General features: G+C 38.7%; 2 protein-coding genes across 2 annotated transcripts in view; both read right to left on the bottom strand.

Annotated features, from left to right (window-relative positions):
• The window catches only part of eif4g3a (eukaryotic translation initiation factor 4 gamma, 3a), a 73,026-nt gene extending 60,877 nt beyond the window's left edge, over positions 1-12,149 (bottom strand). Inside the window, exon 1 of the mRNA XM_037678575.1 lies at positions 11,692-12,149. Coding sequence (XP_037534503.1) covers positions 11,692-11,852 — 161 coding nt within the window. The 5' untranslated portion in view covers positions 11,853-12,149. The remainder of the gene's footprint in view (positions 1-11,691) is intronic.
• Positions 12,150-13,964: 1,815 nt separating this feature from the next.
• The window catches only part of ece1 (endothelin converting enzyme 1), a 24,863-nt gene continuing 13,644 nt past the window's right edge, over positions 13,965-25,183 (bottom strand). Inside the window, exons 10-18 of the mRNA XM_037679098.1 lie at positions 21,058-21,168; positions 20,885-20,983; positions 19,603-19,680; positions 19,380-19,483; positions 18,128-18,238; positions 16,143-16,210; positions 15,846-16,036; positions 15,214-15,309; positions 13,965-14,360 (exon numbers count right to left, since the gene is read on the bottom strand). Coding sequence (XP_037535026.1) covers positions 14,184-14,360; positions 15,214-15,309; positions 15,846-16,036; positions 16,143-16,210; positions 18,128-18,238; positions 19,380-19,483; positions 19,603-19,680; positions 20,885-20,983; positions 21,058-21,168 — 1,035 coding nt within the window. The 3' untranslated portion in view covers positions 13,965-14,183. The remainder of the gene's footprint in view (positions 14,361-15,213; positions 15,310-15,845; positions 16,037-16,142; positions 16,211-18,127; positions 18,239-19,379; positions 19,484-19,602; positions 19,681-20,884; positions 20,984-21,057; positions 21,169-25,183) is intronic.

Here is a 25,183-nt window from a genome sequence, read left to right as displayed (position 1 = left end):
AAGGGGCCATCATCGCTCTCGGCCCCCTGCCAGCTACTAGTGTGTGTGGGTGTGTGTGTGTGAAGATAAAGCATACAGAATCATTAAAAATAAAAATGAAAAGGCTGTAGTTCAGAATGCAGAAGCACAGCAGGAAGCATTGTGTGTTTTATTGCTGGAGAATTTACAAAGACAACGCACGCCTCCACCACAATATACATACGCACACAGAAATGAGCAGCAATTAGAGGCTCGCGTTTAGAGATACGATAATCCAGGTGGAAAAAAGCAAAAGTTTGTGGGATTATAGCATTTAGTTTTTTTTTACTGTGCTGAGCATAGAGAGGAAAAAAAAACTGCATGAACGTAACAGACACCAATTTATGAATGATTCATCCGGGAAATGCTGAACTGCAAACAACAGAACGCAAGCGCCATAGTATTTTATGACTCAGTGTTAAAAATAAATCTCCGTCAAGAAAAAGGTAAAAGGCAAACGTTCTAATTCGAGCATTTTCACGTTGGTTTTCTTTGTTTTAAAGGACGTCAGTGCTTCAAGTTGCTGTTTGAACTCTATATATATATAAAAAAGAGCCTAGAATTCATTGAATAAATACATATCACCTCTCGTGCCATTGGTTTAGACTTGCACTAAAATATCGCAAGACAAAAGATAAATTAAATTGAGTTAAAACAAAAGAAAAAAAAATCAAATACAATTTGATAAATCAAAAATAGAATGTTATGCTAGTCTAAAAATGAGTATTTAGCTCCTTTTTTTAAAAAGTCCAGCGAGTCAACAAAGATATCACATGATCTATTGGTTCTTAAGGTACATGTGTTTTTACCACACCAACATTTATCTTAGTGTCTGTAAAACTGGCTAAGTTACAGCCATTTGTGTTTGCTAATGGCACTTGGCTTTGGCGATCATCTTGGATATAGGGATCAGTTGTCGATATACAATCAATTACACCATCCTGAGAGTTTCAGAACAGAAATGCAAACATGATCGATAAAAAAGGAGAGTTTGAAGAGGTGAAACCTCTGACAGGAACAGGTCTTTTTCCACCTGAACTCAGGTGCAAGCATGAAAAGTAAAGTATTAATGATCAAGTAAAGAAGTTCAAAAGAAAAGAAAAGGTTTCTCTTCCAACAAGAGCCAAACTGTAACTGTAAGAGTTGTAATTTATTATTTTAATGGCTCAGTCAACATGCAGATGTTTGCATTCTCCAAAGGGAGACCACTTGCAGCCATTCAGAAGATTATGATGCAACAAATTTGCTTCGTTCAAACAATGTAATGTGACGTTTGTGGGAAACTGTCCTCTTCAAAACACACAGGAAGAGGTGAACTAATGGTGTTCTGTTGTTCTAACAAGTTGTTGCTTTCATGACTGCAGAGAACCTTTTCTTTGATATCAAAGGTTTTTGGCTTCATATTCCCTGAGGTTTGACAACATTTAGTTACATAAGCATGCCGTGTAGAAGAAAAGTTTGTCTGCAGCTGTGTACAACTTTAAAGCTGTAACTAGAGAAACTGCATCTCCTCCAAAAATGCAGTGTGAATGCTTATTGATGAAGAATTTGGTGAAAACAGCTGAAATTAGCTAAAAACGTGCTGAAATGTAACTGGAATTGAAGAACAAGCAGAAGAAAACATAAATAACATATTTGCTGAATTAGGTTTAAATGAGCAGAAATTAATACAAAAATTAGGAAATTAGCTTAAAAAAGTTGAAATTGGCAAAAAATAGCTGAAAAGTAGCTGAAAAGGCAGAAAGACGCTTAAACAACCAGAAGGATGTGGAAAAAGCTGAAATGTGCAAAAAAAAGTGGAATTAGCTGAAAAAGCTAAACTTAGCACTAAAATAGCTAAAATAGCAGAAAAAGCTGAAACTAGCAGAAAAAAATAAAAGGAGCATAAGAAGCTGAAATCAGCAGAAAGAAGTTAATTAGGCTGAAAGTTGCAGAAATTACCAAGAAAAAATTGAATTTAACTGCAAAAAGTTGAAATTAGCTAAACATGCTACAAAATAGCTGAAAAGGTAGAACGAGCTTAAATTAGTAGAAGAAAGCAGAAATAACATGTTTGCTGAAAGAAGCTGAAATGACCACAAAAAAGTGGAAATTATTTGGAAAAACACTTAAATTAGAGAAAAACCTGCTGAAATTAGCTAAAAAGGCAGAATAAAGCTTAAATTATCAGAAGGGAGTAGAGAAAGCACATTTTTGCTGAATTAGGCCGAAAAAAGTTGAAATAAGTGCAAAAAATGTGAAATTAGCAGAAAACCGCTAAATTGTAGCTGAAATAGTTTAAATAACTTAAACTTTCATAAATAAACTGAAATTAGCATAAATTGGTTAGAAGCTCAAAAATGTTGTAGTTAGTAGAAAGAATCTGAAAGGAGCTAAACAGCTGGGAAAAAACAGCTGCAATAAGCTGAAAGAAGCTGAAAAAGGTTGTAAACTGATCTAAAGATTTGAAGGAGGTAAAATAAGCTCAATTCATTTTCTATAAAAAGCAACAGAAAAGGCTAAATATTTCAAAAAGCTAAAGTTGCACCAATACCAAAAGTCATAGCAGGATTATCCTTAAAGAGCTGAACTTTTTGATTCATGATTTGTTGGAATAGCAGAAAAACTGTGGAACGAGAAAGATGCTGAAAAACGTAAGGAAGAAAAATGGCTCACAAAGGTGTAAATGATTCATAAACATTCACACAATTTAAAACATTTACAGTTATTGCTATACAGGCCTCTTGAAAACGAACAAGAGTTTGCTTCCAGAAAGCCAAACCGACCCATTAAAACATGTAAAATGTTGTGATAAATGCTAAAACGTCTCACTGAATCAAGCACCGTACTCTTTCTGCAACACAAACACTTTGATCTGAACAAGTGAACAAATATGTAGATACCAGCTCATGTTTAAAAGAAGCAATGCTTCTTATTTTCTTCTGAAGAAAGTTTCCTTTGTCTTGTAAAAAATCAGAAAAATACACATCTTCAAAACGAAAGCTTAATATTATCACATTAAAGATGTTTAAAACAGTCTAGATTCAAATAACTGTTGTTCAGACATTAACTTTGAGGCTTTTTGTTTTCATCAAGGCTCACGTGGAGGTTGTCTAAGGGTCATTTCTGGCCTCAGGCTTGGATTTTGTTCATGTGTGGTTTAAACAGGGTCATGGTCACATGATCAAATATCTTGTGAAAAAACATTATTTTAATCAAGCCCTCCATGAGGTTGGCCAAGCATCTAAATGCATGTGGATACATTCTGCACAACTACAAAAGAGGCAGCCTGAATTAACAACATTACGCTTTTTGTTCATTTATCTACAAACACAGGTGGAAGGTGAAGCACAATTTGAAAAACTTGGGCATGTTCTTTATAGAAATGCTGTTTTTCTGAATGCTCATTTAATTTTTGTTCCTAAAAATATTCTCGTGCAAACAGCCCCGTTTCTAGAAATGTTTTCATCCACACGGAAACACTGTAGTTACTAAGCCTGTATGTGATGTGGCACTGTAATGCTGCCACAAAACTACATCAAAACCCGGAAACGAGGCATGGAGCATGCACACAAAGCTTACACAAACTATATTTAAACAATATTTAGATATACCTATTTATATAGCATCAATTCATGACAAAAGAATGTGTTGGGGCACAATAAGAGGAACAAGATGAGGATGGGCTCAGGCCTGTCATGGCGGCCATCTCCATGAGCCTCCATCTACCTGCACGGACCGAACTCTACAGACCCGTTCAGTTCTGCGGGGAAAACTTAAAAGTTTTCCATCTGCTGGACCCGGTTCTGGAGCGCAGCTGCTGCGGTCCTCATTATCATCATGCTGCTGACAAGACCTGCTAAAGCTGCTAACAAGACCACGTTGCTAACCGAACCACACTGCTAACTGGACCATGTTGTTAAGATAACCTCACTGCCATCAGAACCACTCTGCCAGTAGGGCCACGCTGCTGTAGATGTATTTCTTTTTCCACTTTTGGCGCCTTGTTTCTGTATACGACAAAGTTGAACATCTGAGTCATGTCACATTAAACTACAAAACCACTGAAGTGCATGACGGTGAGTGTTGACTGGGAGGTGGGTTGGTCCAAATTCAGTGACATAATGGATGCCTTCAGGCAGAATATCCAATAAAAATGATTTCTTCATGATATTCAAAGCACAACAGGCTAAATTCATTATACACATCAGTATTTTAAAACTATTCCCAGTTCCCATGTTTAAATTTAATGTGTACTTGGTAAATCTTGCAGATTTTTGACCAATATTTGCTTTAATGTTGTTGACAGTTGAATAAAATGCTAAAACAGTTTGGCCTCAGAATATTTGGTGTAATAAGGAGTTTTTGCTGCTCTATTCAAAGCAATATTTGACTGCTGTTACATATGTAATGCTTACATTTGTAAGTTAAATTAGAGGTAGCCCTATGAAAGATTAGGCAATCCATAAAAAAACGCACCCATAGCATTTCAAGATTTAGTCACTCTGTTTTCAGGTTCCTTAAGAGGTAGTTTTGTGAGAATTCAAAGCTGAAACGATACATTTTTGTATCTTAACAAAATCCCGTTCTTATGTGGACAGGGTCTTAGAGGTGCTGCTTCAGGAGTAGATTGCTAATTTGCTTCTAAAAACTTTATAACCACATCTGATCAAAATGACACCAGTGATGAATAAGACACTTGGACCCTTACAAACATCAAAAGAAATGCAGCTTCGGAGATGGAAATAAAATCCTACATCAACTCCACCCTAGAGCTTTTAGACACTCAGACTGAAAGATGACTTTACAACAGCAAACACACATTTCCTTGAACACCACTAATAAATAATCAATCTATGCATTTTATAAAGTGCATGTGTTTACTCCTGAAAAGTAAGAATTTGGGTGTAAAAGCCGTGCAGCTGAACTGAGACCATAAAGTAGATTCCACCACTCCTCAGTGTCCCCTGACCCCACAGGGACAGGTAAGCCTCATTAAAGAGGGTAAAGCTGCTGCAGCTCATGCTTCATCATTAGCTTACTGTAAAACCACTTAAGTGCGGAGTTTGCGTGATGGGGAGAAAGGAAAAGAGGAAATATGGCTTTAGAAACTGCAGGAGTGTAATCAAGGGAGGATGATAGAGCTCAATGCACTGTAATCTCAGATTACTGAATAAATAATTGAATTAGAGCTGAGAAGTTAGCAACCTAGAAACTAAATTATAAATCACATGAAACTTCCAAGAAAATTAGACAAAAAGGGGGTGAAAGAGGTGAGCTTCGTTACTGCTGACTTATCGGATTTAGGGACAAATAAGTAAACATAATACACACAAGGATTTCTGTTACTGTGCAGAAAACGTGAACTCTCATAACTGTGGCCTGTTGTTCACAAAGGCTTAAAGGAAATGTGCGTCTTGTTTGAATGATCCAAAATACCTGGAAATCTCAGTGCAGAGGGCTCTAATTGACGGTACAGGAAGTAAGTGGAGATGGCCCAGATGGTGCAGATACAAACCCTCGTCTCTGCAGACTCATTGGCCACTTACACACACACACACACACACACACACACACACACACACACATACTATGTGTGTGTGTGGTGAAGCTCACAAAGCGCTCACTCCCTGCCTGCTGTTGCTGAGACTGCTCTTTCACTACTGTATGAACAATAGGTGGTGGGCTGGTGGATTCAACACTAACAAATCAGATCTTGAGCAACAATGATTCTGGATGCCCACAGCAAATTAGGGAAAACACATTTTAAACCTCTACGGCTGTGAATGAAAAATACGAACGTATGCAAGCAATAGTATATTCCTAGTTACACTCGATAACCCTTAAAACTGTTACTCCTGTGTGAAAGTGTACAGAGACTGCAGTTCACACTGGCACACTCAACAAATAGATAGACTCAGCAAAGGATTAGAAAAACAGTAATTCAGTTTTTCTTGAAATAATTACATTTCCATTATTTTGTAGTCCAGCTATACATATCAGGCATCGATTCTTCTTTAAGGCTCAGCCACTTTTTGAACCGTCTGTCAGGGATAACCCCACATTGCGCAACAGACAAACACTGAGTAACATGACAACAAGCCAGAGCAGTTCATACACTAGTCACAATCCTGCTGTAGTTTCCCCCAACAGCTTCATGAACATTGGGCTTTACTGCAGCTTTATTTTTCTGTGTTCCGTTTATTGCAACCCAAGGTGAAGAAGTAATGCTTTTCAACATGTATGTGTGTCTATTTGTGCTTTTTATCTGTACTGTTACAATATGAATGGCTGAACAAATATTATTGAAACTTTCAGAAAGTAATCGCATTCCCTTCTATAACTACGTCAACCATTTAACAATGACCGGCACAGCTGAGCAACATCAGCCTACAAAAAAAAAACAATAATAAATTACTATAACTCAGTGAATTTTACAGATATTGCGCAAAAATGTAGCAACATAGTAGCTGGCAGTCATTCACAACACATGAGTGCTAACAGATCCAAAGGGATCCAGAAGGAGATCGTAATATTGCATGAGCTTGCACGTTACAGTTTGACCAAAATGACAACAGCCCAGTCCTTTCCCAATATAAGATCACCGTAGTACAAAAAAAAGGCTAATATTTGAGGACGCTAATGTTTAAACAAGTAACAGCTGTTTACATTTACAGTAACTAAATGTCTGATGTATAACATGTAGCATGATTTGGTGTTTAAGATATGTGGAAATACACATTAGGAAGATGAATTTCTTCATCTTTAATCTATTATTCACACCATATTTCAGCTAAACAGAAGGTCAGAGAAGTTAAAAGTTTGTAGGCGATACTGGTGGTTGCTTAGACATTTAAATATCGTTAAGTCACATTCACAATTTACAGTCGGTTCACAATCCCTAATTTAATAAATGTATACTGCACTGATGAAATTGTTAACTCTGCACACAAGAAACCTTCTTACTGTGTTCTAAAGTATTGGTGAGAAACCTTGAACAAACGGTGAGAACGTGGGACAGCTATCAAACTGCAACCAGGAAGAGTTTTATCACTCGGTGGTTGTTGTAACAGAGGAGTGATAAAGATAAGGCTGGCATAAAAGAGAAACGTTAAAAAAAAAACACTTGACACAGTGATCTAATCAAAATAAGCAAATTATAATGAAAAAAACAGTAATCATTTACTCATGCTGTACCTCATAAAACTGCATTAAATTTGTATAACTATGAAGCAAAACCAGAAATAATCTGTACCGACTTGTTGACATATGCATATCCTTAACTTCTTTAATGACTCAATGACTGCGTGGGTAGGATCACTCTCAAACAATTCACAGCTTATACTCCTTCAAGTTCAAGTTGCCTTTGCTTGAGTAAGAAAATAAAAAAAGACTAATGTGTAAGGGTCATCTACAATGAAAATGCTGAGAGAGAAAAGAGACAATATACAGGATGTCTTGTTCAAGACCACCCCCTCCCTGGGAAGAAGTCCTGCGTGCTGGCTCATCTCAACTCAGCAGTTTATTTATAACTCACGGGAACATCTTCTCATGCAAACCACACACACCTGTGCCGAAATGCAGAACTACCTTCCAGCGTGACTTACCAGCTGGGTACATGTGCAACAACACTGCACTGCCTGGCTCACTGGCACTGGAAAACACATGGACACAAACTAAAGCTAGCAACGCTGAGAGCATGAGTAGGGGCGGAAACTATTTCAAAGAGATAAACTTGCTAGACCATGAACATGAAAGCTGAGTGAGTGGGGTGGGACGGTTTGGGAGGGGGTCCTGAGAAAAGGAGTTGAGACAAATAGTGGGGAAAGAATTTGGTTTTCTCAGCTGGGACAGCAGTAGGGCGAGGTGCGTTATGGGGGGATAGAAGGAAATTGGAGGGGGGGAGGGGGGTTCAGAGCCAAGATGGGTGACCTGGGCCTTTGTTGGCAGATGGTGGCAAGCACCACCTTGGCCTCTCCCTCTGAATGCTAAGCAGCAGAGCTTTTGTCTGGCAAGTGCAGCAGCAGACGCATGCGCCGGGGGTTTCTCTGACAACCAGGAGCCAACACGATCTGTGCACACACACATACGCACGTGCACACGCCTCACCACGCCACTCTAAACCCATACATACAAGATCTACACATACATTCTCCAAGCAGGAATTCCCATAGAGCAGGAGCCCTGAGCAGACGGTGTACCACGCCCCCACACTTCTGCCCTCAGAGGCCGAGAGAGACAGAGAGAGGGCGGAGAAGCTGCAACACTCAGGACCTCATTTTCTACACACACGTAAATTCAATTTAGTTCACACTGGTGATGTAGTCAATAAGTCCGAGTCCCAGGATAAAAGTGTGGATCATGCAATTTAATAAAATGTCCCAGCCACAAACAGGAGTAGTTTAATTTTATAGCAATTATATTGATTCAGTTTGTTTTCAAAGTTAACTCTAGGTAAATGGACTGTACTTATACAGCGCCTTTCTATCTTAATCAAGATACTCCATTCGCTTTACACCACAAACTGTGTCCTCATTTACCCGTTCATACAGCTCTATACTAGATCTCTACAAAGCTAACTGAACAAATCATTCTATAGAGAATAATCAGAGCTTTATCACATTCATACACCGATGGGACACATCGGAGGCTATGGGGGGTTCAGTGTCTTAAGGGACACTTCGACATGTGACTGCTCGTGGATTCGAACCCTCAACTCTGGCATTGGAGGACGACTGCTCTAACCGCTCAGCCACAGCCGCCCAGTGCAGAGATAGTTAGTGTAATCCAAGTGTTCACTGTACTTTTATTACACAAATTTTACATTTACTAAAAATAAATACACCTCCACATAATGTACTTGAGAAAGAAAAGTAGTACACAGTATTTATAAATGTGCCTAACTTCTCTCCTAGTGATATCAACTGGCCAATTAAATGATTTTTTTATCCCACAATATTTGAAAATGAAGACGTTCAATGTGACTGATGTGGGTTTTTGAACATGTTCTGAAATTTATTCAGACAACATTTAACTCGGAGCAAGTGAAATGCAGGATGAGCGAGAACAAATCTACCTTAGCAAAGAAAGAACATGCCAACATAAATTAAATAAATGTTTAAGGTCAGCACTTCTGTGTCTCGTTTGTTATTACATTGCTCTTATTCTCTGGGAGACAACAAATCTACTACTCGAAGTCTATTTTGTTAACACAAATACAGCTAATATTGTTGTTGCCATGTGATTCCATGGCAACAACTTAATGCATTGAGGCAACTTGCTAAAGTTCAAACCAAGCATCAGAATGGGGAACAAAGATCTGACTGAATGTGGTGCGGTTGTTGGTGTCAAACCTGCTACAGACCGAGTGTTTCTGAAATTTCTGATGCACTGAGATTTTCATGCACAACCATCTCTGGGGTTAACAGAGATTTATAAGAGCAGACGTTTTTACATTATTTCTGTTGTCCAGTTTTGGTGAGCCTGTGTGAATAGTAGCAACAGTTTTCTGTTCTTTGCTAACAGTGGCATTCAGTGTAGTCTTCTGCTGCTGTAGCCCATCAGCTTGAAGGGATAACATTTAGGAATGCCGTTTTATCATCTCAACCAGTCTACGCATTTTTCTCTGAAATCATCTAGACATTTTTGTTCACTGAAGTGCCACTCGCTGGTTTTCTCTTTTTCAGGCCCATCTCTTTAAGCACTCGAGATGGTTGTGCGTTAAAATTTCTGTAATGCACAGATCACCCTATGTTGCACTAAGTCCTTCAAAGTCACTTGAATTCCCGTTTCTGCCCCAATCTGTTGCCCAGTTTGAACTTCAGAATCTTGTCTTCACCAACTCTAGTGCCTAGATGATGAAGTAACTGGTTACGTATTGTATCCAGTGTTTCCCGTAGTTAACTTGCCACGGCGGGGTGCTCTTCTCAGCCATGATTTTTGTTGATGGGAGAGACGGAGATATGTCTGAGTGCAGCTTGTACAACAGTTTTTGAGCAGGGGCAGGGGGGGTCAGCATGAGGGAAGAGGAACCTTTAGCTTTTTAGCTAGAACGCATGTATTGCGCGCCGCTAGCTTGGTGCTACGTCAGTGTCGGGGAAGGGGGCGTTCAGTTTGGTAGGCGAGGTGCTCAGTTCTGTTGACGGTGTGGGGCACCCCGCTTGTATAACGGTAGGGGAAAAACATGGGAGATGTTGGACAGATGTTCTTGGCAATGTCTACAAAGAATTTCAGCTTTTATTAAAGATAAATAGTGAAGCCTACTGCCAAAAAAAGGGTTTATGAAGTAACCAGGTGTTTTACATGACTGCTTGCTGTATTCAACATTGCCGTCACAACAGCAATAAATTACTTAATTGAAAGGGTTAAAAGGCATCATAGACCCTCCAAAGTCCTACAAAAGAGCCTTAACGTTTAAGTTCCATTTCTAAACACTAATGTTCCTTAAACAAAAAGAAAAACATTAAGCATAATCAGTAGTGCAAAGCTCCTAGCATACGAGTGAAAGTAGTTCAGGAAATTTTAATTTTAATTTCAAAAACTGAGTCAAGAGAAAACTTGGTACGACAGACGATGCATGAATTTACTACTTTTTCCTCAGACAACTGGAAAGCATCATCTGTGAGCAGGAGAGCATTTTGTGGTGCTGTTGTACAGTACTACACATGTCGGAAACACAGGGCGGTTGTGATGCAGGAAATCAGGTTAAGACATCAAAACCCAAAGATAAGCCACACCAGAAGCTGTCAGATCACAACACACATCTTTCCGTCCCTAAGAGATCAACCCAATTGTCTCGCTCTCTCACACACACACTTGATGTCATGCTGTAAATAAAACAGGAGGCAGCTGCAGTGACTTCACTCCTCCAAAAGTAGGATTGGGTAATGTTAGGCCATCACTGCGTTCAATCAAAAGTAAAAAGGAATATTCTGAGGCGGTGACGACACAAGCCCATGACAATAAACTGGTGTAATAAGCTGCATTTGCTGACAGCTTTCCCAGGAGTGCAAATGAAACAGTGTTTGTTGAGAATGCTAAAAAAAAGTCACAGCTCTGAAGATGTTTCCACAAACCGTGGGTACAGCCACAGTCTCACTTCACGACTCCTTCATATGTCAAAAGGTTTGATAGGCCTACTAGCCTGTTTTAGCTCGGTTACATTATATAGCCACGGCTCAGGACGTTGAAATGGAAGACGCCCTTCAGCTCGACCGTGCATTCACTGACCTGGACACTTTCTAACCACAGGGGGCCGTCTTTGCTTCAGCCTCAACGGCGCTTTAACTCGGCTAAAGCATCTTTGCTAGTCAACAATCGGCGCCGAACAAAGCCGGTAACCGGTGGAAAGCGAGCTAGCTTACCAGTTACTGAGCTTAACTGTAGCAAATTGTGTTTAACGTCTCGTCACACCCTGCTGCCACAGTTAGGAGATGGATACAGAGAATAACGAATGGAACTAAACGCTGTTCAGTCGCGTCAAACGCCCCAAATCAATTAGCTTAGGCAACCGGCTTGATTAGCTGACGTTAGCATACTTAGCTCCCCTCCCAGCTGCCTCCAAACCAAACCGTCGTCCCCTTATGCACGTTTTCCACTTACCGCTAATAAAACTGCGCGCTAATTTAATGTCAGGAGGGCAAACGGAATGCAGGAGTTTCACACATTTAGTATGTTACCCAGGTGAAAGGATACGGCGGCGGTAGGGCGCCAGGCTGAGGAGCGGTTGGGGCTCCCGGCGGCAGAGACACGGAGGCCAGGGTAGCCCGCAGTTGGCTTGACGGAGAGGGGCCACTTCCAGGTCCGCTAACTGCGACAGCTGCGGGCTTGGGGACCACTTTCGATGGCAAACTCATCGCACAAAAATCAAAAAATAAAAACAATACCTTAATAAATACTGGTACAAACGAAGCCTAGCTTGCACTCATCTAGAGCAAACGTTGCAGATCCTTAAGCAGGCCCCAAGTCTCGTTAACGAACTGGGATAACGAAGCTCGAAAAGCAACAAAAATGTCTCTTTTTTTTTCATGGGAAGTCGCTGTTCGGATCAGCGGTGCTATTCATGGGGACGGTGGGGAGGTTTTTAGCCTCCCTTGCCCGTCCGGAACCTAAGCGGGTCCGGCTCGGTTCGTTACTTTCAAATGAAGTAATCACCGCGATCTTCAACCTCCCTTGGCGATTTATCTTTTCTTCTCGGCAAATGCGTTTTCTATCATTTTTTTCCTCACAGAGATGAGAGACTTCGCCAACATGGCGTTGCGGCCGCTTCCAGCAGTCCGGGCAGGACAGATGATTCGGCAATTCTCGGCCAGTTTCGGAATCGCTCGGCTCAACGGCAAACCTCAAATCAACCACTGCGTGCCTTACGTCCCCAAAACGTGCGCAGCATATCACCCCCCCCCCCCCTTTTTTTTTGTTCCCATTATATTTTTCGTCTTTACGTTTTTAACGTAGTTAAATACATTTAAGTCCGCAATGTAGCAGCGTGTAGTATAAAACTGAAACTGTTTAATTAATGGAAAAAATACAAATGTATGAAGTGAGATTTATGCTTGTTTCTGGTAACATTTGTACGGTCTAAAATAAATCATAAGGTGCAGCTCAGCGGCAACGCTACCTCACAATAAGTGTGTTATTAGCGACATCTACCGGTCAGGAGGCGGAATCGCAGCTTCATGAAAGCAAATACAGCAACGTTATCCTGATGCATTCTCAATAATCCAGGTAGAAAAACCTAAAAAAGTTAAGTCTGGTCCTCTGGACGTTCAAAAAAAAAAAAAAAAAAAAGTAATGTTAGTTTGCGTGACTGTCAGCAAAATATATCATGAAGTTTTAATGAAATATTGTACCCAGAAAGCAATCAGTGGATGTGAATATACAACAGATGGACTTTTAGAATCAACTCAATTCAAGTTGTTTGCTGCAGTTAATCAAGTTTAGCCAACAGAAACATTCCTGTTTCTCCATTTCACAGCTAATCGAGCTGTTTTTTGTGTGGTAGTACCTGAGGGTCATCCACAATACATATTCTGAGTGCTAACACATCTATCAAACGCTCACAAAACAGAATGAAATTGCGTAAAAAATTCATTTTGGGGGGGGGGGGGGGGGGGGGCGGGGCACGGTGCCACAGTCGGTAGAGCTGTTGCCTCTCAATGAGAAGGTCGTTGGGTCAAATCCTGGCCGGGGACCCCCCTGGGTGGAGTCTGCATGCTCCCCACGTGCACGTGTGGGCCCTCTCCTCTCTCTAGACCAAAAAAACGTGGCTAATTGGTAGCTCAATTGTTGTGAATGGTTGTCTCATTTATGTCTATGTGTCCCTGTGATGGACTGGAGACCTGTCCAGGGTGTCCCCCGCCTCTCACAGTGATGGCTGGCACCAGTGACCCCCGCGACCCTAAAAAGAAGAAGCGGGTAAAGATAATGGAGAGATGTCATTAAAGGTTTGACCAAAATGGCTACACCTTCGTTCCTTCTCATCATGAAAAAATTGTAGTTTTGAAATCTGGCATGAAAATAAAATATGAGACAAAGCTGAATAAAGTGCACAACTGAAACAATATGTTATAAGACTGAGTTTACTTTACAAAATATCTTTGGCATTATTTACATGTAAAACAAGAAACATCATCATGACTTAGAAACTGTTTATGCTCTGTATGACACGGTTTACAGATAATGTTGTACAAATATTTTTGAAATTTTGCTGTGCCTAAAAAAACATAGCTGTAGATTTAAAACAAATTGTACAACTTTATTTAAAAAAAAAAAATCATCTATGTTATAAATCTTGGGAGTTCCCATGGTTTACAGCGTTTATAAAAAATATAACTATAAATACAATATAATAAACCAGAGTTGATCCAAGAACAGCAAAAGTGACACATACATCCACAAACATAAAATAACATATATTTTTTTGCTTGTTATATGATGAGCAAGCAGGTTGCAACATTTAAGTGGTTCCTCTAGCTTTGTAACTATACAGTGGGCTTACAGTGTAGAAAAAAAAAACATTTAGAGCTACGTTTAGGCTAAACAAAGCTGTTTCATAAAACCAACAGTGCAGTGCTTACAAACCAGGCATATTTTGTCCTGATAAGGAAACTGATGAAGCAGCAAGGCATCGAGGGCCGGCAGTGGTATTTTACTCAGTGTCCATTTTGCTTCTTCATTGCTCAACAGCCTCACCAAAGCTCACATTTATGTTCAGGGTTCATAGGAGCATTTGCTTTGCAGCCAAAGTGCTTAGAGAATTCACGTGAATTGGAAATTGAGCCAATGACTCTATATTTTGATGGACTGTGAGGATCTGTGATTATTCCCTCGTGTGAGCTCTCGGGTGTTCTGACGGCACACCATACCTGCAAGAGCAACAAAACCAAGAAAGAAAGTTGTGATCTCTTCAAAACAAACGTAGACCTAAAAAGAAAAATATTCAACTTATGAATTAATTCATCACTCGTGAATTAAATTTATTTTTTTTATCAAGGATATCACCTATCAAGATAAATAAAACTGCAGAAATGTGCATTTTCTGCAAGAGTGCAAAGTCAATGCTAAGTGTTGAGTGATTGATGAATCGTTTTGAAGAAGCTGAAATTAAATCGTCAAAGTAAAAACGTGCAGTGCATGAGCTAAAATGAGCAAAAATGTAGCTAAAAGCTAATATAGGTGCAGCAAAGCAGCAGCCAAGCTTAAAGGTAAGGTGTAAATCATAACCCCAGGTGGGTTGCAAAGAGATGTGCATGGCCAACAATGCAGCTTTGCAAACCATGCACACAATAACAGGTGTGACCTTCAAAACTTGGCCGCTCAAAATGCAGCTCAGTGGTCACCTGGTTGTGAACCCTCAGAACACAGAGACCACATTAAAAATCATATTTTCCTGCAAATTTCCCCGTTTAGAGTCACCAACTAATCTAACAACAGTCACGTCCAGGTGAGATACCACCTTAACGATAAACAAGTCATTTAGTTGGTAGATTAGGGTTAATGTTCAGAAGCGTTCGTCTTTTTCTGCTTGTTTTTGTCAAATACTTGGTCTGTTTAAACGCTTCCGTAGACGTAATGACTGTCCTAAGGCGGTACTTGGAGAGTTTTTTTCTTTTTGTTCAAAGCTCAGAGGTGAGCTTTATGGCATGTTTTAGAGACTTAAGACGCATTTAGTTCATCAAATCAAATCAAATCAAATGATATTCTGTAAAAGACACAAACCTGAGCAAACCCAACAAAGAACAGCTGATGGTTCGTCAGCCCCAGAGCGGGCAGCGGCGCTTCCTCCTCGTTCTTTTTGATCCAGTTGTCATAAGCCTTCAAAAAGCAACAGACGATCGTGTTACACGTGTGCAAGCCTTGTTCTCCCTCCGCACAGAAAAATCCATGAAAACAGACCGAAGTGAACGAAGAGCCACTTTTAATTTGTGCTATTTGCTTTGCTCACTTTAACGTTCATAGCAGTTCCTCATCAGCTTTGCAGCTTCTGACCTTTCATTAAGTGGAAAGAATGTGTGCATGTGAGGAAGTAACCAGAGGCTGCACATAAACCACCTGTTGGAGCTCCAGGCTTCACTGAAAACTAGACAAGCTACTTTTTCCAACACAACTTCATGAAGATGGCCGACCGCAGCTCAAACGCACTAACACTGAGGGGTGATGTTCTCGTTTTGTGACAGATCTATGACCTTATGAGCAGGAAATTCAACATATTAAATATATATATATATATATAAACAAGCTTACGTTTGTCATAATATTTCTGTGTTCTAGTAACGGCGCTGCTTATCTTGTAGTCACAGAATGTAAAAAATACTCAAACAGGTTTATTATCATGTGTTTTGACATCAGACCTTGTAAGCAGCTTTTAGTCCACCGTTGTCAGCTATGTTCTCTCCCAGCGTGTGTCTTCCATTCAAAGGCTCTTTGTTGATGCTGTAATTTCCGTACTGCTCCACCATGCACTGCGTCTGCCTCTTGAAGGCCTCCACGGAGGAGTTCTTCCACCAAGGGCGCAAGTTCCCATCCTTGTCATACTCCCTCCCTGTGAAAGAAGGTTTTAATAGGGTCCAGTTTTCTGACAAATGCTTTAATTAATTGAAAGAGTTTTAAAAAGCACAAAGATGTTATATTTTTTGTCATTTACTAACCTTGGTCATCAAAAGCATGAGTCAGTTCATGACCCATGACCACTCCAATCCCACCAAAGTTAAGAGCTCTGTCAAAGCAAGTGCAAGTGTACAGTCAGATAAAGTTTTCACTCAGGTTAAAGCCTAAATGCAGTGTTTGTATAATATTGTGATTAGGCAAAATCAAGGCATTGAGTGATAAAAATAAAAAAAAAATCAAGATAATTGTACTTGTTAAGAGTTTGCAACTATGCATTGTAAAAAGATGAAGATGTAAGATGTTCAGGCGGTCAGGGGTCTGCAACCTGCGGCTCTGGGGCCACATGTAGCTCTTTGGTCCCTCATCGATGCCTCTTTGAAACTTTGACCAAAACTTAATGACATTTAACTGTATTGATTTTTATTCCCACAACAGAAAAGACTAGTTTTGGCAGTTTTATTGTAAATTTTTTGTAAAGTTTTACCCAGTAACTACTAGTAAGATAAGAACTTTTCTGACCCTGCAGGAAACTGTTGAAGTAGTAAGTTTCTTTTGGCTGCTCCCTTCTTCGAGGGTCACCACTTGCAAGAAAGATTTGGCAATTTGTTTTACGCTGAATGCCCTTCCTGACGCAATCTGGGCTTGAATCGTCAACCTTACGATTACAAGATAGCAGCACTGGCCACCAATTAACCGCAGCCCCGCCCGATACTTATTTAATATTCTTCATATAGGCCTGCAGATTTATGGGGTGCCATTTGTAAAGTTACACAGTCAAAAGTTAACAGCAATGTTTTGGCTTATTTAACTTTAATAAGAAAAAAAAAAGGTTTTTATTTTTCTTTCCAAAGTCATATTTTCACCATGTTATTCATACGTTTATAAATGTCATTGTTCCAAACTAAATATTTAATTTACAAGCTAAATATTTAATTTACTAACTAAATATTTAGCTTGCAAGATAAATATTTAGTTAGTACACTAAATTAAATACACAATTTCCAAGCTAAACATTTCAATATTTAATTTGCTAAGTTAATATTTAACTTGCAAGTTAACTATTTTGCTTGCAACTTAAAGATTTAGGTGAGAGTTAAATATTTAGTAAGCAAATTAAATGTTTATTTTGGAAATTAAATGTTTAGCTTAGAAATTAAATGTTTAGTTTGGAAATTAAATATTTAGCTTTGGCAATAAATATTTAAATTGGAAATTTAATGTTTAGTTTTGAAAATAAATATTTATCTTGGAAATTAAATATTTGATTTATATTTAACTTGCACGTTAAGTATTTACTTTGTAAACTAAATATTTAGCTTGGAAATTAAATATTTGATTTATATTTAACTTGCACTAAATATTTGTAAACTAAATATTTAGCTTGTAAATTAATTTTTTAGTTTGGAACTATAAAATTTATAAAAGTTTGAATAGCATGGTGAAAATAAGACTGAAAAAAATAAATAAATAAAAAGCTAAATAAACCAAAAATATTTATGTTAATTTTTGACTGTGTAACTTTACAAACGGCACCCCATACAGAGTCCAGTGTTTTCATTTTTATCATAATCTGTACAAACTATAATTAGTTTCCTTCTTTAAATGATATAGTCTTTTGTTTTTTTTACATGTAAAAATATCAATGAATGTTAAAAATCGTATAATTTTAGTTTTATAACGTCACCCCCACAGGCCAGAAAAGCCCCCCCTCCAACAAACTCAGTGGCCCATGGGCCATCAGTTGATAATCACAGTTGTAGCAGGTTTTGTGGCTCCAGACAAATTTCATTTAGTGAGCGAAGGGGCAGAAATGGCTCTTTTGATCAAAAAAGTTGCAGACCGCTGGTTTAAGCAAATGCTCAGTCTTAAAATGACCAGTCCAAGTCAGCCATAAAGTTTAATCTGCACACCACCCAATTCTCTTGTGCCAATTAATATAGATAATATAGTTGTAGCTCACTGCAGTCAAGTAAAGATTGTATCAAAAATGCAACAAGAATCAGAGTATCACATGAGAAATTAATACTTTGGATAAGAACGACTGTAGAACGGAGCTTGAAGGATTCCTGCTGGCAGAACCATCTCGTTCTTGGTTGGGTTGTAATAGGCATTTACAGTTGGAGGGGTCATGCTCCACCTGCAAAATAACAAACACAAAGAGCCTTGTTCGCACATTGCATTAAAATCAGCCCTTAGGTATCGAATTGCATCCTGATAGTGAACAGCTTCAGCAGCCACAGAAAATGTTTTCACTTTAGGAGACTGCACATATGTCTGATAGTCTGAGCACGATCTGTCCTGAGCACAAAAACCCATGCTCGATAATCCAGGTATGAAATCCAAACATTTTCAGTCAGAAAAAAAAAGAAACTGTCCAGATGACCTGACTGAAAACTGTTGAATTTGTCCTGAGGTTTACTCCTACTGAACTGACGCAAGCAGCACAGTTACTACCTGGATGTCTCGAAGTAAAAAAAAACAAAGGATTAAATATATAATAAAATAGCCAACCTTGGGAATATTCCAAATATTTATTTGAGCTTAAGGTCTTAATAAACTCTATTAAAATTCTTCTCGGTAAAAATGTCTAAATCTTTTCAGGATTTTATTCATCGGAGCAGATTTCCAGGACACAACGTGGTCCTTAGGTTGTGATTTCTGATTGGACCCGCTGTGGTCACGTAATTACAACATGCAGAATAACAATGTGAACATTGTTGCACTTTACCATTCACATAATTAAACACCCTGCTGACATTACACTCACAGTAACGCTGCGAAGGAAACTGCTCGTTAAGAATTGTGCACTAAAATCTCCACAAATGTGTTTCTCAAATGGTTCTGAGCTGTGTCAGTGTAAAAAAAAAAAAAAGTCCAGATCTCTGAATTTATTGTAGTTTTCACAGAAACGTCAACATCTGATTATAGAAAACGCTTCAGGGTACACATTTACTGCCAGGTGTTAACGCGCGCAACGACATGAAGTCAAATCACTCAAGATTATTACCGTAGTCCAAAGTTTGAATAGGGATAAAGCCACAATCCAATGCTGGCATCAAGGTGACAACAAAGTGAGAGTATTCATTTTACCTGCTAATCTAACCACTCCTTCACATCCCGACTAGAGACGCGGACCAGTTCAGCGGAGGGAAGGTGGCTGCCTCGGCACGTTTGTGGATAGCAGCAGTGTTTTTGCTGAGTCGGTAAAATGGGAACGCGTTCCCATCCGAGTGTGAAGCCTTCTCTACAGGAAGAGGAGCAGCAGGGAGGAAACTCACTGGTTTCTGTTGGGAGATTTCCTCAGCTGGTCTGCAGTCACTCGAGCTGAAAAGTTGTAGTACTGCATGACGTTCTGGAAGTAAAGGTCCGACACCACCTCAAACTAAAAGAGAGCAATCCAAAGAAATGGAAAATGAATTTCACATCTTTAATGAATTAAATGGGTATATGTGATAAATAAATAAAATATATAATACTGAATACAGCCCAACATTTACCTACATCATTGAACACTTTGTCCAGCTTTGTGACATTCATGATGAACTCTGGATATCCAACCATGTTGTAAATGGCATCCGCCTGTAAAAAAAAAATGACAGTTAAAAACTGCAAACTACGTATTTTCACACCAGGTGGCAGTGTTCGCTTTCCACGCCACTTTAGGCAAGTCAAATTTATTTATAAAGCACATTTAAAACAGCAGCTGTTACCAAAGTGCTGAACAAAAAGATCCAGGCCGTAATTAAAGAAGGAAAAAAGATAAGATGTAATTAAAAGAGTCAAAACAACGAGAAACAATGAAATACAAAATCGAATCGCACCGTGTTGAACATCGGTGAATACAGGTGTGTTTTCAGGAGAGATTTAAAAGCAGGGACTCAGGTGGAGTAATGTTGATGGGCAGATTGTTCCAGAGTTTAGGGCCCACAACTGAAAAAGCCTGATCTCCTCTGAGCTTCAGCCTGGTTTGTGGTACAACCAAACGCAGATGATCAGGTGATCTCAAAGGAACATATGGTTGAAGTAGGTCAGAGAGGTATGAGGGTGCAAGGTCAACAATGCACTTAAAGGTCAACAGGATCATTTTAAAATCAGTTCTGACACAGGGAGCCAGCGAAGGGAGGACAAAACTGGTGAAATGTGATCAAACCTACGAGTTCCTGTTAATGGACGAGTTGGAGACTTGAAAAAGAGATGACCCCAGTAGCCCAGCTGGGTTGTAACAAACGCACGGACTAGTTTTTCAAGGTCAGATCTGGTCAACACAGATTTAAGCTCAGCTATCTGCCTTATATCATATAATGTGAACAGATTCTTCTGGGAAGAAACGCTTCGCCTTTCATCTGAAAGACTTTGTCAGTCTGAGGCCTGCCACCAACATCTGTGGTATAAATAGCACCTTACTGGTGTTTCAAGCCAGCCTGCTGTCATTCCCAGAAACTGGGTTTACACATGTCAAAAGGGACATCCGTCTAAAACAAGCGATAATCGGAGCATAACAATCAACTGGTCTAGGCCTGATAAGCGACTTGCTACTCACCGAACCAGCCCGAGGACAACCTGGCCAAAACGGTTCAGACAAAAGGTCGCTTTTTATACGACAGATTTTGGTGGCAGGCCTCAGACTGACGAAGTCTTCTGGATGAAAGATGAAATGCTTATTCCAAGACGAATCAGTCCAGATTACATGATTTCACTTTTTTTGTGATTTATTCACCTGGATGCTTACAAACCGTTTTTGTTTTTTCCCTCTGGGACAAACTACTGAGTATTCTTTTCTCACCTTTTCTTTTGCAGCTTTTTTGGTTTCTGGATCCATCCACTTCACATATTTCAAGCTGTCTTCAAAGGCCCCTTTAATTTCTGCAACCATCTCTTCAGCCTGAACCACAACAAGAGCCACGTTCAATCAGCACCGTGTCCCAAAGCTTCAGGAGCTGTTGTGTAGACACTTACAATGGTTTTGCTGTCCTCAGCAAAGGTGTCTTTGACAAACATGGCTCCGAGAGCAAACCCCAGGGCGCTGTCCGTGTCACTGACACAGAGCTTCCAGCGTGGAGTGCAGCTCTGCAGAAACACCACAAGACACGCTCAGCAAAAAGGTGTTTTCAAAAACTTCCTGTTAATTGCACGTTTTTGTGAGTTAGAAGTTTCTTCATGCAAATTAATCGGTTTCAAGAGGGCACGTCACAATTTGTAGAAGTGACTGAAGAAGTGAGAGTAACTATGATTAAAGAGACGTGTCTGGACTCCGCTTTATGTGCAGAGAACAAACTGCAGCCACGTGAAAACTTGCATTTCTAATAAATGTTTTGTTCTAGTAATAAACTGTGACTACAATTCTCTCAAACCAATGAAGGGTAATAAAGTGAAGAACTTAACAAGATACAGATTGATGCAAAACTAACAAGAGAAATTTCCTGCGAAAATGCACGTGTGAATGCCTTTTGCTCAATAATTATCTTAAAACAGCTGACTAGTAGCTAAAGAAGCATAAAAAAGCTTAAATTAGCAGAAAGAAGTAGGTAGAGCAGGCAGCACGGTGGCGCAACTGGTAGAGCTGCTGCCTTTCAGCGAACAGGTCCCTGGTTCAAACCCCGGTCCAGGTGCCTTCTGGGTGGAGTTTGCATGTTCTCTCCGTGCATGCGTGGGTTTTCTCCGGGTACTCCAGTTTCCTCCCACAGACCAAAAACATGCATGTTAGGCTGATTGGTAACTCTAAATTGTCCCTAGGTGTGAGTGAGAGAGTAAATGGTTGTTTGTCTTGTTTGTCTCTATGTGTCCCTGTGATGGACTTGCGACCCGTCCAGGGTGTACCCCGCCCCTCGCACAGTGATTGCTGGACATGGGCACCAGCGACCCCCGTGACCCAAAATGGAATAAACGGGTAAAGATAATGGATGGATGGAAGTGGGTAGAGCATGATTTTGCTGAATTAGGTTGAAAAAAATTGGGATTGATTAAAAAAAAAGTGGAAGTAGCTGAAAAAGCTGAAATTAGCATAAAACAGCTAAATAGTAGCTGAAAAAAACAAAAAGCTGAAATTAGCAGAAACAAGCACAAAGGAGCACAATCCAATATATTTAAAACAATTTGAAATTTCAAAAATCTGAAATAAGCAGAAATAAGCACAATAAAGTTGAAATTATCTGAAAAGACTGAAATTGGACAAAAACATCTGAATAGTAGCTAAACCATGCAAAAATAAGCTTAAATTACCAGAAGGAAGTGGGTAGAGAATGATTTTGCTGAATTGGGCTGAAAAAAGTTGGACTGATTTAAAAAAATGTGGAATTAGCTGAAAAAGCTGAAATTAGCATAAAACAGCTAAATAGTAGCTGAAATAGCAGAAATATCTGAATCTTACAAAAATTAGCCGAAAGGAGCATAACAAGCTGAAATTAGCAGAAATAAGTTAGAAGAAGTACAAGAATGTTGAAGTAAGCTGAATAAAACAGAAAAGAACACAAAACAGCTGAAAAAACGGCTGAAATTAGCTGAACTAGCTGCATTTTTTTATTTCTTTCAAAGTCTATTTGGGATTGTTATGCCAAGTTTCAGCTGAATAGCTCTAAAAATGACAGAGTTATCCTAGTTTATCTATAAAACAGCTAAATAGTAGCTAAAGAAATGCAGATATAAGCTTTAATTTCCAAAAGGAAGTGGAGGAAGCTTAAGTGTGCCCACTAAGGCTGAAACAGGCAGAAATTAGCTCAATAAAGTTGAAATTATCTGCAAAAAGCTGGAATTCGCTAAAAACAGCTAAATAGTAGCTAAAACAAGCAGAAAGAAGCTTCAATTACTAGTAGGATGTCGGTGGAACATGTTTTTGCTGAATTAGGTTGACAAAATTTAAATTATTGCGAAAAATGTGGAACTAACTGATAAAGATGAAATTAGAATGAAAACAGCTAAATGCTAGCTGAAATAGCATAAATAGCTGAAACATACAGAAATAAGCTGAAAGGCGCAGAACAAGTATAAATTAGCATAAATAAGTTTGAAGCACAAAAATGTTGATTTTAGCAGAATGAAGCTGAAAGGACCTCAAAACAGCAGAAAAAAAACAGCTGAAATTAGCTGAACTAGCTGAAATTTGTTTAAAATTTTGTGCAAGGAAGCTGAACGAACCATAACCAGGTCTAAATGTGAAAGTAGTAGTACCAGGTTATAAACTAATCAAAAGTTATGAAGGATGTAAAAGGAGCTCCATTCATTTTCAACGAGAGCAAATATGCCAGAAAAGGCTAAAGATCTCAAAAAGCTAAAGTTGCACCAATACCAAAAGTCATAGCAGACATGTCGTGAAACAGCTGAATGTTTTGATGTATGATTTGTGGAAATAGCACAAAAACTGTGGAGTAGTTAGATGCTGAAAAACGTACGGAAGAAACAGTGAGTCACTAAAGTGTGAATGCCCATAAAGACATTCACACAATAACAAAGAATATAAAAAAAATCCTAAATACATAAGAAAATATGTTGTAACCTTTGTGATCATGGACTTAACTTTCTATACTTACTCTCTGCTTGACCAAAACAGCTTCAAATATACCATTTCTCAACACATAGCCTGTAGAAAACTGTGGCATAGAAGAAAGGTTGTAAGCTCCATCATCCAGGTAGAAAACAACAAAAAAGGTAAAAACGATTGAACCTTTTTTGTTGCTTGGCGTAGATCAGGAGTGTCAACCCACTTACAAAACGGGACCAAAATTAAAACCTTTTTCAAACTAAGGGCCAATTTCAGAATCTACATTAACTCAAGTTAGATACCAACATCTTTTCTTTGTTGCAGGTTCCTCAAGAGTTTCACTGGTCTCATTTTCTCTGTTGCACTTTTGACATTATAATCAAAGATTACTGAAAAATTAATGATCAAAGTATTTTACACTTGAATAACATCTTGGGGGCCAGATAAGATGCCATCGAGGGCCACATTTGCCCCCCGGGCCTTGAGTTTGACACATACGGCATAGAAGGTGAGCAAATACCTTTCTTTAAAGAATGCTAGGCTTTTATATTTAAAGTGTTTTTTAATTATGTAAAACTAAAGTGTTTCACAGAAAATAGTAACAACAAGAAAGCACATATCTAATTTTAGACCATCGACAGCCATAACTGACCCAAACAAAATGGAAATTAAAAAAAGTGAAGCGTGAACTCGTTTGAAGGTTCATGTTTGGAAAAAGTACATAATCAGGTGAAAAGAAGGTGAAGGAAACTGCACGTAAGTGAAAATGAACAAGGTCACAGTGAGGAAGCGAGGAGTGTTCTGAAAAAGCAAAGTCATAAAGTCTACTTAAGCACAGTTAGAGATGGAAAAAGCAACACAGCGGTTCTCTCACGCAAAGCAAGAAGACAAAGACACACAGATAGCTTTGGTCTGTTTTTACAGCTTGACCCCCATAAAAGCAAGGCTGATGGAACAGGATCTTGTTTGGACAAGGACTGGGTTTACTGGAGCACAAACTACAAAAGAAGCACATCTGGCTGAGTGGGGTCAGTCAGAGCAAAGATTATTCATTGGAAAACTTTCTATTCTATTCTATTCTATTCTATTCTATTCTATTCTATTTGTTCTATTCTATTCAATTCTATTCTATTCTATTTTTTCTATTATATTCTATTTTTTCTATTCTATTCTATTATTTGCTATTCTATTCTATTCTATTTGTTCTATTCTATTATTTTCTATTCTATTCTATTCTATTCTATTCTATTCTATTTTTTCTATTCTATTCTATTTTTTCTTTTCTATTCTATTCTATTCTATTCTATTTTTGTATTCTATTCCATTCTATTCTATTCTATTCTATTCTATAATTTTCTATTCAACTCTATTCTATTCTATTCTATTATTTTCTATTCTATTCTCTTCTATTCTATTCTATTCTATTATTTTCTATTCTATTCTATTCTATTATTTTCTATTCTATTCTCTTCTATTCTATTCTATTATTTTCTATTCTATTCTATTCTATTATTTTGTATTCTATTCTATTATTTTCTATTCTATTTTATTATTTTCTATTTATTCTATTCTATTATTTTCTATTCTATTTTATTATTTTCAATTCTA

This window comes from Nematolebias whitei, chromosome 7 (genome assembly GCF_014905685.2).
Source record: "Nematolebias whitei isolate Nwh7 chromosome 7, NemWhi1, whole genome shotgun sequence".
In the NCBI taxonomy this organism is placed as follows: domain Eukaryota; kingdom Metazoa; phylum Chordata; class Actinopteri; order Cyprinodontiformes; family Rivulidae; genus Nematolebias; species Nematolebias whitei.
Note: the sequence above shows the minus strand (reverse complement) of the source record. Positions and strands in the feature narration are given on the sequence as shown.